The sequence below is a fragment of the Acromyrmex echinatior genome, chromosome 10 (genome assembly GCF_024713525.1).
Source record: "Acromyrmex echinatior isolate Ae372 chromosome 10, ASM2471352v2, whole genome shotgun sequence".
In the NCBI taxonomy this organism is placed as follows: domain Eukaryota; kingdom Metazoa; phylum Arthropoda; class Insecta; order Hymenoptera; family Formicidae; genus Acromyrmex; species Acromyrmex echinatior.
Genome location: NC_141861.1, coordinates 586,787 through 601,855, shown reverse-complemented (window position 1 = coordinate 601,855; position 15,069 = coordinate 586,787). Strand labels below are relative to the sequence as shown.

General features: G+C 29.8%; 1 protein-coding gene and 1 long non-coding RNA gene across 5 annotated transcripts in view; one reads left to right on the top strand and one right to left on the bottom strand.

Annotated features, from left to right (window-relative positions):
* The window catches only part of LOC105148014 (uncharacterized), a 49,916-nt gene that overhangs the window by 26,986 nt on the left and 7,861 nt on the right, over nucleotides 1-15,069 (top strand). Inside the window, exon 2 of one of the 3 annotated variants that reach the window (XM_087410460.1) lies at nucleotides 12,262-13,541. In XM_087410460.1, the coding sequence (XP_087266586.1) occupies nucleotides 12,269-13,462 (1,194 nt within the window). In that variant the 5' untranslated portion in view covers nucleotides 12,262-12,268 and the 3' untranslated portion in view covers nucleotides 13,463-13,541. Of the gene's footprint in view, nucleotides 1-11,791; nucleotides 13,542-15,069 lie in introns of those variants that run through there. The other 2 variants (XM_011059453.2, XM_087410459.1) reach the window with 2 other exon arrangements.
* Nucleotides 1,676-15,069, bottom strand: part of LOC105148004 (uncharacterized) — a 50,649-nt gene continuing 37,255 nt past the window's right edge. Inside the window, exons 4-5 of one of the 2 annotated variants that reach the window (XR_015546423.1) lie at nucleotides 9,706-10,061; nucleotides 1,676-6,117 (exon numbers count right to left, since the gene is read on the bottom strand). This is a non-coding gene — a long non-coding RNA (uncharacterized LOC105148004). Of the gene's footprint in view, nucleotides 6,118-6,886; nucleotides 10,062-15,069 lie in introns of those variants that run through there. The other variant, XR_015546422.1, reaches the window with a different exon arrangement.

The following is a 15,069-nucleotide window of genomic DNA, read 5'->3' as shown; positions in this document are numbered from 1 at the left end:
AGAACGCGAATCAGTGATAACGAGGTGCCTCCGGTGTTCCAACGGGTCCTACAACAACACTCGTCGGGTGGGAGAGAACGTTAACCCCCTGTAGACTTTGCGCAGCTGCAAATCTCCCGCCAATTCCACCTCGACACAACGACATATCGAACAGTGAATTCCGAACGCACGTATAAGCGATCCCAGCGGGACTCGTTGCCATTTTATAAAACCGCTCATATTCATCCGGGTATTTACATGGATACCAATTTCTTTTCGAGTTTTGCTCATATATATGGTTTGAGCGATTCGTTTGTATGGTTGGAAAAAAAATTTTGTTTTTTTGGATGGTCATTTGCGTTAATATGTTTGAAACTTTAGTTTTCATATTTATTTCTTTTTTTTTAATTATGTAAGTATTACAATAATTCATATTGCTACATTACAAATCTTCTCACTGGTTATCCAGTTAATTAAGCTTTTTTTAACAGTTTTATATATTTTTTTAACAGTTTTATATATTTGATACGTTGTACGTTTCCCTAAAAAAATAGGGAAAACATTTTTTGAGGCTGAAAAATTTAAATAAAACGAGATTTTCTTATATATATTATATAATGCTCTCTCACATACAACTTATGCTGCCACTGAACTATAGGGATGTAGGAACTAAAGTGGAATTAAGACAAGGTAAAGTTAATATTGTGCGGAAAAATGGAGGAGATTTCTGGAATCCCTGGTATATACATATATATACACATACACATATATACATATATGTATATATAGAGTAAATAAAAAGTCCCGGACCGATGAAATATCTCGGAAACAAAGCATTTTTGGGAAAAATGATTTAAACAGTGGTTGTAAAGTTTAAGAAGATCTATTTACTGATAACATTTATTTGATTTTAGGTGACATCGTCAAGATCACATCGATTTTTTAAAATGGGACACCCTATCTTTGATTCCAAAATCTAATAGCTGATGTCAAGAGCTTTTCAAAACAATAAAATTTGTTTTTATTAAGTACTTTTCGAGTTATAAAGCTTGAAAGTTACAACATCGTCATTATTAGTACTATCCAAGATGTTTGATCAATGACTAAAATCTTTTGAATGCTGTTCAGAGTTTTGTACACACAACACATACACACACACGTTTTTGTGTATATATATATTTATTATCATTACGTTTGACATAATTAATTATTTTATTTAATATTATTAATTTATTAATAAATGACAAACATTTAAGAATAATCAAATTTAATTCTTTTATAATTAAGATCTATTATATTTTTTAAGATAATAAATTATACGAATTCTGTAAGTCACGCATTCTCGATTCCACTGGTCGGATGTCAAAGACCAACTTGGTAAATCTACCAAGAACTTTCTTAAAATTAAGCAATTTCCCCGAATGATTCGGGAGAGACTGCCGAGGCGCAATGTAAACGGCATATAACCGAATGACTTAATCCGGAATACCGTTGAAATATACCAATCCCCTGATTCGTCGACTCGCAATTTATTCCTCGGTACCTCTCGTCATCGTACTGCCGCACGCTCTCCAATTAACTTTAAATCACCCTTCTCTATGGACTCTCCTCATAACGCGAAACTTCGAAATTTCGTCCCGGTTCATCTCGATTTACGCAAGGACGTTATGTAATATAATGTCCTTACGCATTGATGTTTTTTTTTGTTTTGTCAGAAATCTATTTCTTTATTTATTTAAAACCATGCATTTTACATAAACTATGATGTTAATAATATTTAAAATAATTAAATATTTAAATTATATTAGGTGTTGGAATTAATTCGTAGCGTTTTTAATGAAAGAATGTTATTTATTTCACATGAGCATTAAAAAATACATTAATGAAAGTACTTCCCATCACTTGTAAAAGCTGCTACGAATTAATTCCAACACCTAATAGTTTATCTTGTGCTTATACTAAGAACAGTTTGTTCACTATGCAAATATTAATAATATTAAATTATACATATTTTAGTATACTTTATTAATACAAATTTTCAAATATATAATATTTTTTTTTATAAATAGCTATCTAATTCCTTTTTTTACAAATATTGAAATACTTGCTATATATTGTATATAATTAAATTCTACACATACGTAATGGCATGCAACTTTGATATATGTTTGCAATTTTTTAAACTGCGCGTAAAAGTGTAATCCTATAAACTAAGGTGGCTAATATCGAAGCAGCTTACGTGACGTACTCATCAACTGAACGGAACACGAAGGGTGGTTTGTGGGATAGAGGACAAATCAAGGGGGCGTGCATTGTACCTCCTGTCATCTTCAGCGCAAGCTTTCGTTGCCCCAAATGCTAATTATATGTCAACTGTTCACGTGCCGTATCACGAAAGATTGATTGTCAGAGATGAAACAATGAGAAAGAACTTACTAATGGGGCCTTTAACTTGAAGTAAAAGAAGCTTTCAAAAAGTTTTATTTTTTTCTTAAAATAGATTTTCCTTCTCTCTAACTACAATTTTGATAATTTCTCAATCATAATATAATATAATTCTATGTCATTAAGAAATCTTAATACAAGTTTTTAAAATGAAATTTATATTAATTGCTTGTACTGCATTAATTTAAACTATATATTTTATATAAAATAAATTTTAATATCAATTAAAATGATATGTGTGTGTGTGTGTGTGTGTGTGTGTGTGTGTGTGTGTGTGTGTGTATGAGTGTTGAAGATTAGTTTTCTTAAAATAAAAATTTCCAACTGATTGTATATGATACGGTTTTATTATAAGAAATTTACATATTCCAATAATAATTATAATGAAAGTAATAAAATATGTAACTATTTAATTGAGAATCTATCTTAATTAAATTTACACTATTGTTAAAATAGGATTAAAAAATATTAGAAAAGAAATTTTGTATATCATAAAATCGAATAAGAAATCAAAACTTATGAAAAGAAGATAAAAACCACAGCACAAGGTGACCACAGCACAGTGAAACCACTGATATCTCAGAAGTGGATTTTCTTGTCAGCCCTATGTTCTTTTATTCGAGTTTTTAATTTCCTTTTTGTTTGGCCAACATAAGAAGATTCACAATTACAACAATTTATTTTATAAATAATTTATTTTAAATTAGAATCTGAAAATTCTTGTTCTACGTAATTCGAAATATGACAATTAGCGCCGCAACATTGTTGTACGATGCACCTTCACATGATGAAAGAACACGTTTAGCTATAATTATTTTACATGACGATTGAATGTATGATATAATGATTGTAATGTCAGATATTTGTAATTTTGTGTTTTAAGAATATTGTAAGTTTACTGAAGATGGCCGAAACGCCTAATGTTTTATTAATGTAATGATAATTAAATATCACAAATAACACCTTGTGCTGTGGTTTTTATGCTCTTCTTTTCATAAATTTTGATTTATAAACCACGTTAATTCCTATTACGAATAAGAAATTTTGTAGTGCATTTTATCTTATCACTATTTATCTTCTTATCACTATTTAATAGTAAAGAATAATAGACATCTGAGTTCATGAGCAGATACAATAAAAGAGAAGCCTACTGTGATTGATGCAGCTTGTACACGCGAAATCGTTGTCGACCCACTCTCTTATTCTTATGATGTTCATACGAAGGATTTATTGATTCAAAGTATTCGAATTGCATCAAATTGCAATGTTACTGTTTGGAGTCTATTATAATAATTAGGGATCAGATCGTAAAATTACCGGATATCAGATATTCGGTGTTACATTCTTTTTGGACATCCAATCAGATACCTGAGAATATATTCCCGTATATCCTCGGAATATCTAGAAAATGGTTTCCAAAAAAGGCAGCAAGGGAAAAATAACAATAATAATTTTCTTTATCTTGTCAATGTAAAAAGAAAAAAAGAAAAGAGAGATAAATTGTACAAGAAATTTAGCTGAAAAAAATAAAATTCTGCATTAATGGCGCAAATCAATATAAAATTTAGATATATATATATATATATAATGGATAGCCGAATAGTAATATCCGGTTATCTGACCGGATAGTAAAAAGGTTGATGCCGGATACCGAATATTTCCCAAATATTCTATCCCTAATTTTAATACAAGATATATATTGCATATTTATGAAAAAATTGTGTCAATTTATGTTGAATTTTTTTTGCAAAAAATTAATAAAATGGTACTGCAGTTCTTTTAAAATTAATTACAATTTCTCTATAAAAAGATATTATAAACTATGTATAATTCTTTTAAAATATGGAATATCAAAGAATTTCAAATTAAACTTTAAATAATGTGACAAATATTTAATTTGCAATTATTTTATTTTTAATTAATTAGTTATTATTTTAAAAAATAATAGTTATAAACATTCCTTGTTTTTATACTTAATAATATTTATTACTTTAATCTTTAAATCTTAAAAAAGTGTAGAAAAAAGAGTATCCAAATAAAAAGAATGCTTTAATAATAAGTGTTAATGAAAAAAGACAACGAGCAATTCTCAGACAACGCATTTGTGCAAATTAAAGGACAAAATTAAAAAGTATTTTACGATAACAGAAATGGTGAAACGACGTTCAGTTGAATGTTACCTTTAATTGTTTCTTCGATTATGATAGAAAGTAAATAATCTTGGGAGAACAAAATCTTGATGATTGAAAGGGATCGCAGGATAGAGAAAAGTAATTACCAGACTAACAGAAAGATCAGTAAATTTGCAAAGCCATTTCAAGTTTCTTCGAGTCCTTTCAACTTTCTTTAAGTTTGAAGCTATTCGTTCATCATCGTTAATAGTTGACGGGATGTGATTGGATTCTTCGAATCGTTTGTAATCATATTGGTAAACTTTGTACATTTAGCGACTGTGATTTAATCTTTACATTTAGATAGATTACTTGGGTTGCCATATTATTGAACAAGCGGCTCTTAGCTTTGTGCAATCCGTACGTCTTTAACTAAAATTTATTTGAAATATCTGTTACAAACAGTTCGTCTTTCGATATTAAAATGTTAAGTTGTTTAGAATGTAAAATTTTAAAAAAAGAATCAATATAACTCTTAATTTTTTGTTGTGATTTTGCATTAGATTAATATCTTTTCGGAGAAACAAAAGACATGTAAACAAAAAACATGTGAATGAGCACGTTCGCATGAATATCTAATTCACACTTTATTGAAAATTCTGAATTTTTTCCTGATTGGAACATTCTTCATGTATATCAAAATATATCTGCTGTACAATAGAATGTTGTTATTATCTTTATTCAATTGTCATATTTTTAGCTGTAGAATAATTTTTATGTTTTATAGTTTTGCTCTTGTTTTAATTTTTTTTATACATGTTTTTTTTAGTTATACATTTTATACACGTAATTTTTTAGTTATACATGCGATCAAAAATTTTTTATCATTTTTTGCAGTTTTATACTCATGTTTTTAAAAAAGTATATGTTTAATAAAATTGAGGGAGAGAGAAAGAGAAGTAACGTATTATTTAGTAACGTAACACGCTACTTATTGTTACCGCTGCTTTGTTATAATAATGATTTTTGTTACAACAATGACTTTGTAATTTCTTATAACTTTTGACGCTATCGATAATGCTAAGAAAATTATCATTTTTTAATAATAATTCATTATTTTACTAGTTACAAAATGAATATTTTTCATAAATGACTTTTAATGGCATTGCAAATAACGATTTCCTATCCCCGATACAATTTAATTTTTCATTTTTAAAGTTAATTGTGCGAAGGGAATTATTCGTGAAAGTATATTAAGCTTCGAAAGAAACAAGTGGCCTCATTGATGATCATATGGGATGCATCTTCTAGTGGCATTAAGAAAACAAAATGGTCTCTAGCTATGTCGGCCATACTTCAGTTGGGATTGATTTAAATTGGTAGAATTACCCGGGTGCCATGGGTCTTGGTAACGGGGAACGATACTGATTGCCACGGCCGCTCGTTAAGTACTGTAACAATCCTGATCCCCACCACAATACAGTTTGCCACCCCTCGCTTCTTGCATCCTCACGCGACTGATGATAGCCTCCACCAATCTATTCTCGTTCATCCCCTCCGTCGGCAACGATTTACTCTGTCTCTGTCAACCGAAGCGAAACAAAAAGAGGTTGGCGGAAAAGAGAGATGGATTGATGCGATACTAAAGAGAAAGTATAGGTTCAGGTACGTACGAAAAGATACACGAAGAGAGAAAGAGTGCGAAGGGAAAGGCAGATAATAGAGCAACAAAAATGGAGGAAGAAGCGTGAGAATGGATGTGCACGAAATGGAATGAAGATGGTAGAAAAGAAGCGTGTGAATATAAAGAGAATCGAGGATAGTGTTGGAAATGAATAACAGAGAAGACAGCGAAAAAAAGATGAAATAAAAGAATGATAATACGTGAGAGAAAAAAAAATGATGAGATAGAAAATACGGGCGAGAAAAATTATGTGAAGGAAAAAAGTGAAAATAGTGTGTGATAGAAATGCAAAATTAACACAAATATTATACATATACATGTAACAAGTAAATGATTGAAATTAATGTCCTGCTCATTGTTACATGATTTATAAAATAATAAATAATAACATGATTTATAAAATAAAATAATAAATTAATAAAATAATAAATTAATAAAATAATAAATTGGAGCAAAGATGATCGAATATTTAGTGTTTAATTAATGCTAATTTTATATGTTAATTTACAAACGAGATCAGTTACAATCGTGTTCATTCATTAGTCATTTTGAATTGCATTTTGAATTGCACATATAAGTCAAGTTTAATTATAACAAATTCTATTAATTCCTTCCTTTATCTATCTTTTTTTCTCCCTACTTTCTCTTCCCTCTACTTTATTTTCTCCTTCTTATGTTCCCCTTCTTTTTTAGTTTTCCATTTCAACCTTTCTATCTTTATATGTCATATTTCACTTTATCTCTTAGCTTTCTAGAGAGATGATCAATTTTGATTCCCATCGCATTGTCTAATTGATAATATATCATTTTGACACACATACTAAGATATTTATTCTTATTTTATTGTACTTAACTCATTATACATATACAACGAATGATGTTTTTTACTCTTTCTCTATCAACATTAATAATTCTTTTGTACATGTCTCATAATATCAAAAATAACTTTCGCCTCTTTCTATTAATTTAATTTTATTAATTGTGATCTTGTTTCTACTTTTTCTTTATTATTTGCGACTTGATTGTACTTTTTTTATTATTTTTATTTATTCCGTTTGTTAATTTATTATTACAATTTGTACTTGCTAACATGTTCGTCCTTTTGCACACGCACAGTTCAGAGGAACATTGGTGTCAACTACAATCATTTATTTGGTTTTCTCTCAATTTGGAGCGAGTTTTATAGTTGATATTGCGTTCGTACGCGAATTTTATTTAATTTATATATATTTTATCTACGTTATATCCATTTTTATCTTGTCTTCACATTGAAAATGACCCAACAGGAATCGAAACATTTGTTCTTGTTCACTTACTGATTGTTAAATTATATTTCACGTTTTTTTTTAATTTCATGACATTGTTTATTTTATTTTTTAACCGTTTAATGTAGATTGTTATTTTGTTGTTTGATTTTTAGGCTCGTAGCCCTTTATTCTTTCATTTATTTAAATTCTATTAAACATGCTTAAGTTGAGTTTTTAAATAAATAATATAATGGAGTCAACAAAATAAAAAGTAATAAATAATGTGTCATTGACGTTAAAAGAATAAAAATTGATTATTGTCATTATAAAATTAAAAATGTAAAATAAATAAGGACCACCGCAAACAAAAATTGCCTTACGTCCGCTATGTTCTTTTCTATGTATTATTTATGTCTTACGGATAATTATATATGTAAAGTAACGTAAGGCTCTGACATAAAATGGTATAAGACGCTACGACGGTGTTCGTGCTATAAATTTTTATTTAGAAAGCTACTTAGATGTAATATAAGTGTAAGGCCATAAAGAAATACATTAATGATATATTTTCGATGGTTTAACAGAATGATTGTAACTGATTCATTCCATTACAGATCATCAAAGAAATATCATTAAATTCTTATTCTATAAAAAATTTTACATAATTCATACAAAAATTTATTTGTAATTTGGCATTAGTTATAATCATTTATACAATGATGACTTTCTTTATATATTTAATACAATTCTTAATACACTTGTATTACATCTAAATAGATGGAAATCATAAAATCTTAATCTTTGAACAATATGGAAGAGAGAATGAGATCCGAATGACATATTAAAATGACCAGTTATTTATTTGGTATTTTTTATTTTATCATAATGCAGATGTTCAATTTTTATATTGACATGCTATTTTTTACTTTTTTATTATTGCATAGCTCCATTGTATTGTTTATTTAAGCTTGATTTATAATATGCTTAATATAGGATTTATCACCTAATTCAGATTTGACTTATGTATGATTAAAAAAAAAACTAACAATAAATGCAGTCGAAACTAGTCTCGCTTTAATTAAATGTAAATTGACCTATTAAATTAGCACATATTAATTCAACACCAAATATTCGCTTATCTTTGGTTGAATTTATTACTTTATTAGATAGATATATAACAAATAATTGAAGAAAGATAATAAAGGAGATATATAAATAAATACTTATAGAGAAAAGAAAGGGCATTGAAGAAACAAATGAAAAGAATTACGAAAGGAAGAATGAAAGAATAAAGCTAGCACAAAAATAAGAATATCAACAAAGTATAGAGAATGTAAAATAAAGAGAAGAGTTCAATAAAGCGGTAGCAAAAGTAAGGTTTTCATACAGCACACTTTATCTCAGAGATCTGAAAACGTTTTTAGAACGTTGGGGCGTTCTCAGGACGTCCTGTAAAACGTCTCTCGGAGATTTGTGCTATGTGGGATATAATTAAATAAAAAAGAAAATGTTTGAAAAAGGAAAAAAGAAACAGAAGAGAGAAAGAAGAAAAGGAGAATTGAGGGGCAACAAAGGAAAGAGTCAGAAGGAAGAAAGAAGTATGTATCACATATATATATATATATATATATATATACAGGGTGTCCAGTAAAGATCATAACGACATTTAAGGATAGAAGGATAGAAGGATAAGGATTCTTGACATTATTTTGAGATGAAAATTTTGTACCAATATGTCAAAACTATAACAATTTTTGAAGTATAAGCACTTAAAGTTAGCCTATCATGTCGACTAAGTTTATCAAGTATGGTTGGGATTTTGCGTGCGAATTTTAGGTGGTATGATTCACTAATTTTAATTTTTCATTGTTATACAATACTTGGTCAAAATAACTCAGAATCCAGGCTGTAATAATTTGAAGGTGCAACTCATAATCAAACTTTATGCGCCATCTGTAGAAAATTTGAAGATACCTCTCGGTTTAATAAAAGAAAAAAAATATTTATTTATTAATAAGACAGGTATAAAAATATAAAATATGAAATTGGGTCAAAATTTTATTTAAGAAATATAACAAAGTGTTAAAATGCAAATTGCTAACAAAATATAGAAATCAAAGCAAAGTAAAAACTAAACGTAAATTGCAATACTATCATATTTCAATAAAAATTAAAAAGATAATATGAAAGAAAAATGGAATGAAGGAAAATGCGAAAGATGATATAAAGTGGTACATACAAGAAATGCGATAGCTTCGAGTTTGCCAATTAGAATCGCTTGAAGAGAAAACTTTCGTACGTAATCGCGTTTTTTTTGTCAGTGGTGCACTTCAGTCGACAGTTGAGCCCCTCCATGGCGTTGCGACACGCTGCGCTGTCTACATCGACACTTTTCTACAGGCCACACAGGCGAGTTTCGAGGCCAGTTGCGTGACAATACCATTTTCCCTGTTAGAATCTTGCTTCTCATGCCAGCCGTAGCTTTTCCTATCAGGCTGTCTCGATTATTATTAGGGTTGCTTTCAATTGAGGGATAATCTAAAGGTGCTGGACGATAGGCGGAGCCTGCAAAAGCCTATTCCGCGCATGTCCCATCTAGTATAAGAGAATTTCCAGTATAATTTTAAATTTTCTTTTATCCTTTGAATTTTTTTAAAACTTCCATTAGAACATAAAATAAAGAGAAAATTATAGCATACTTCAGTTGAATATTGCAGTAAGAGAAAAATTATTGAAAAATTATAATAAATTATTAATTTTACAGCAAAAACAGTGATTTAAATTGTAAAAACAAAATATCAAAAAATATAAATTTAAAAAAAAAATTATTAACAAAAAAGCGGTTTCTTTAAAAAATTATTAACAGGAAAGTTTAAAAAACAATGTCTTATTTATACTATACATACAAAAATTATCCCAAACCCTCTCTTCTTTTCGTAATGACATTCCACGCGAAGCGAGGTTTATCCCATCCCTTCTCCTGTCTGGGGGCGTTTGACTTTCCACGCGAAGCGAGATCCACCCCGTAAGGACATTCGAATTTTCACACGAAGCGAGATCTGCCCCCTGCCAAGAGGAACTCAACTTTCCACGCAAAGCGAGATCCACCCCATCTCCCTCTCTGCTTAGTAGCGACCGACTTTCTCCTAAACAGGGCGAGAGGTGGAGCTGTGGACTTTGCTTCGCGTGGAAAGTCATACGCCCCATGACAGAAGGGTAGAAGTCGCTTCGCGTGGAAAGTTGTATTCCTTGTGAAGTGGGAGGTGAAATGGACTTCTCTTCGTGTAGATAATCATATATCTGTCAGTATATAGCAGAAGATATTTTTTAAACTTTATTTGTTAATAATTTTTGGACGAACAGTGACCTTCACCTGAAACCTTTTGAAGATTATGATCTTAACAATATGTCAAGATTAAGGTCATCGGCGATGCACATTAATTCAAATAATTATCCTTTTATTTGCGAGGAACAGTAACTATTCAGCGATAGTGCTTTGAACTATTCGTTAAATGATGAATGTAAATTAAATGTTATATTAATGTTAAGTAAATATTTTTAATATAAGTATTAATATTTTTAATATAATTAAATAAATGTTTTTCTAAAATTATTATAAATAATTATAATTGTAACATAAATATTAAGTCAATATTGAATAAATGTTAAATAAAAATATTTTTTCAAATCATTATTATAAATAAATAATAAATGTAATACGAATAAATTAGTATTATTGAACAAAAGTTAAATAAATTTTTTTCTAATTATTATTGTAAATGAACAATCCATGAATATGAATATTAAATTAATGTTGAATTAATGATAAATAAATGTTCTTCTAAATTATTATTCTTGAAAATTAATAACACAGGCGAATAACAAAATTTAATGTGTCATTCGACGATTAGTGACATTAAATTCGATTTCAGAGCATCAAAATGCATAAAAATACTGTGGTCTGTCTAATCGATCTCTTGATTTCAAAATCAAACATTAAATTTTTTTGTGTGCCTATATAATTAATATCTATAATATAAATGCTAAGTTAATGTCAACTAAATATTAAATAAATGGGAGATTACGATATGAAATAAATAATTAATGTAAAATGAATATCAAATTAATGTTGCGTAAATATTTAATAAATAATTTTTTATATTATTATAAAAAATTAATTATGAATGTAATAAATATTAAGTAAATAAATATTAAGTTAATGTTGATTAAATGTTTTTTTTTAATTATTATTATAAATGAATTATTAATGTAACATAAATGTTAAATTTAATATCAAATAAGTCATAATATTAACTTTTACACTTTGTCTTTTCTTATTAAAATCTTTAATTGCTTTTTGCTTTGTTATTTAGTCAATTGAAAAATTATATGCATGACAATCATTTTGACCAACTTTGCTTCTAATGTTTGGCGAACGAATTAATGACTTCGACTGTGTTTAACTATTGTAAGATTTACGTTAATAATTGGATTGGGATAATTATGCGTGATTGAACAAATATTGAATATTTTTATTAATATTGAATTTTATTTATGATTTATTTATGATTTAATTATATTGATCATACTTTTAATATAAAATTTTAACATTCTGAGCAAAAAGCGTCTTTCTCATGCAAAAGACTTACAGGATATTGAAATCCCGACAGAAGTTATTCAGTATGGACGTCTTCAAGTATAAGGAATATTCTCCTGAATCTTACATAATTTATTCTTTATTATAAAAATCCTGATATTCTGAAAAACCATTTCATGATGAATATTTTCATTACAGATCTACGATGCAACCATTTGCGGGTAACACAATGGCGACCGAGACACCAAGTCTGTCACCTGAGAGGGTAACTTCCCCAACGCCTTGCCGAAATCTTACATTTTCCATTGCAAAAATTATGGAACCGGACAAACGATTGACCGAGCAAAGCGCTAATCCGGTGCCTCCACCACCGCCAGCGATGCCAGCGACAACAACGACAACGATTCTTCAGCTGCCAAACATTTCTTCCCCATCATACTCGGCGCATTTGAAGTCGGCGTTTGAGAAGTATGTACCGACCTTGAGGCATCAAGATTTGCTCCAACATTATCCCGTATTATCTAAATATTATCCATTGTACTATCCGAATCCCTTGCTGAGGGCGTTCCCAGGCCCTCCCGCTTCGACCCCATCGATCACTCAGAATTCGCCACCTCCCACAACTATTCAAGAGGCTTCTTCGAGATTGAATCTAACCAACATATCACCAGAAAATCAGCGGGGCAAGAAGAGCCCAGCGCCGCGTAGTGACCTCGGTACTGCGAATAAGCAAAAGACTTTCACTTGTCCGGAATGCGGCAAGGTGTTCAATGCACATTATAATTTAACTAGACACATGCCAGTGCATACGGGCGCCCGACCATTTGTTTGCAAGATTTGTGGCAAAGGTTTCCGTCAAGCCAGCACTCTTTGCCGACATAAGATCATCCACACCGCTGAAAAGCCGCACAAGTGCGTGACATGCGGCAAAGCCTTCAATCGTAGTTCTACTCTCAATACCCATACACGTATACATGCCAATTTCAAACCGTTTGTCTGCGAGTTTTGCGGCAAGGGTTTTCACCAAAAGGGTAACTATAAGAACCACAAGCTCACACATAGCGGCGAGAAAGCGTACAAGTGCAACATATGCAATAAAGCGTTTCATCAAATCTATAATCTGACATTCCATATGCACACACACAATGACAAGAAACCGTTCTCCTGCAAGATCTGTGGCAAAGGCTTTTGTAGAAACTTTGACCTCAAGAAACACATGCGGAAACTGCATGACGCGAGTTCACCAGTGCTTAGCGGATTGGATGCCTCGGGCCAGAGTCATAATCAACAATCGAGCTTTTCGTCAGTATATCACGGCCCGGAACATTCTATCGTCAGTCCATTTATACTTCCTCCACCTGGATCCACCAGTTACCACTCTTTGAGTAAGATGTTGTGACAAAGCGAGAATATGCACTATTCCAGGAAAACTCAATATCCGCTCATTCTTGGCTCACCTTGTTATTCAAATGATATAGGTCAGTTGGCGCAAACATCTAAGTGAAGAGTTAAAAGAGAGCGCCTTGTTCAATTTCTTACTTGTTCAACTTCTTACTTGGGAAGAGTATTTTCCAACTTAGTTGTCCAACAAAATTAAGCGGAATAGACCGAGAAATGTTTAAACACAAATAAGAGAGAAGAAAACTATTTTCAATTAAATCGAATTTTGATGTTTAGTGGATATAATATTCATATGTAAATATACAAATACAATTATCTATATCAGTTCTATAAGGATAGTTGATTTAATAACAATATCACCATCATCTTAAAAATTTGTGAACATTTGTGTATATTGAAAAAACTATCATTTCAATCAGGATTCGGCTCCTGAATTCTATAAAGTGTCTTCCTAATTTGACTGCTAAGATATGTTAATCGCAATAATCAATATATGGCATATATGAAAGAACATCTTTTTCAAGCGACGTATAATAAATAATATTAAATGAATAATATTAAATGGTTATTGCGATTAATATTATCCCTCAGTGATTAAATTGAGTAATTGAGACTCTTGCACGGAATTCAACATCCGAGTTAAAATTTCGGCTGAAGTGATATTTTTTTTATAATAAGTTATATTTACATGTTTTTAAGATGCTACTAGCAATTGTTATTAAATTGACGATCAATTAATTTAATGTGAAGTTACTATTTTAGTTTGTGATTGTATTTCAAGTCTGAACCGAAACCGAATCGGCGCGTTTATAAAACTGATGATTGTTTTTGTACATTCATATACGGATATTACTAACCATTAACGTTTTCATTGGATTGCCATCAATTTGGCCCATGTAGTATTTTTTATTTAATATTTAGAATGTAGAATTACATAGAAAAGGATATGCTGAATGAATTATTCAAAGTTATGGTGAATCGTTATTTTTTAATAAAAATAAATTAGAAAATCTGTATTTATAAATCTGTATGTATAAATCAGAAATTCATCATAACTTTGAACAATTCATTCAGCACATAATTCCTTTTCTACGTGATTCTACATTCTAAATATTAAATAAAAACCACTACATGAGTCAAATTGGAGACGGTTCAATAAAAAGTGATAAGCAGTAAGACCCACTTTGACCGAAAATGGCTTCTTTCTCTCTTAAAATTAGTTACGAAAATAAGCTAAAAGGTGCATTCCCGACTTATCTTGCTGAAAATGTATAGAACATTAAAAAAGTAAAATTTGCAGATAAGGTTTTTAAATGTTACTGATGTTCAAATGCAACAAAAAGTAACATTAATTATTTGTTCTACAGATTCCAATAGCTGATTGCTCATCTTTATAATTAAAGTTGAATTAAAACAAAACAAATGACTCAAATGAATTTGTCATTTTATCTTCTTATTTTCTATAAGGTAATCGGATTCTACATGCCTCTATTAAACTTTGTGGTTTTTTTGCTGAATCCAATATTAAAAATTAATGTCACATTTGAAAGAGGAATATTTCTGAATATCTTAATAAAAAATATATATATATGTACTCAATATGAC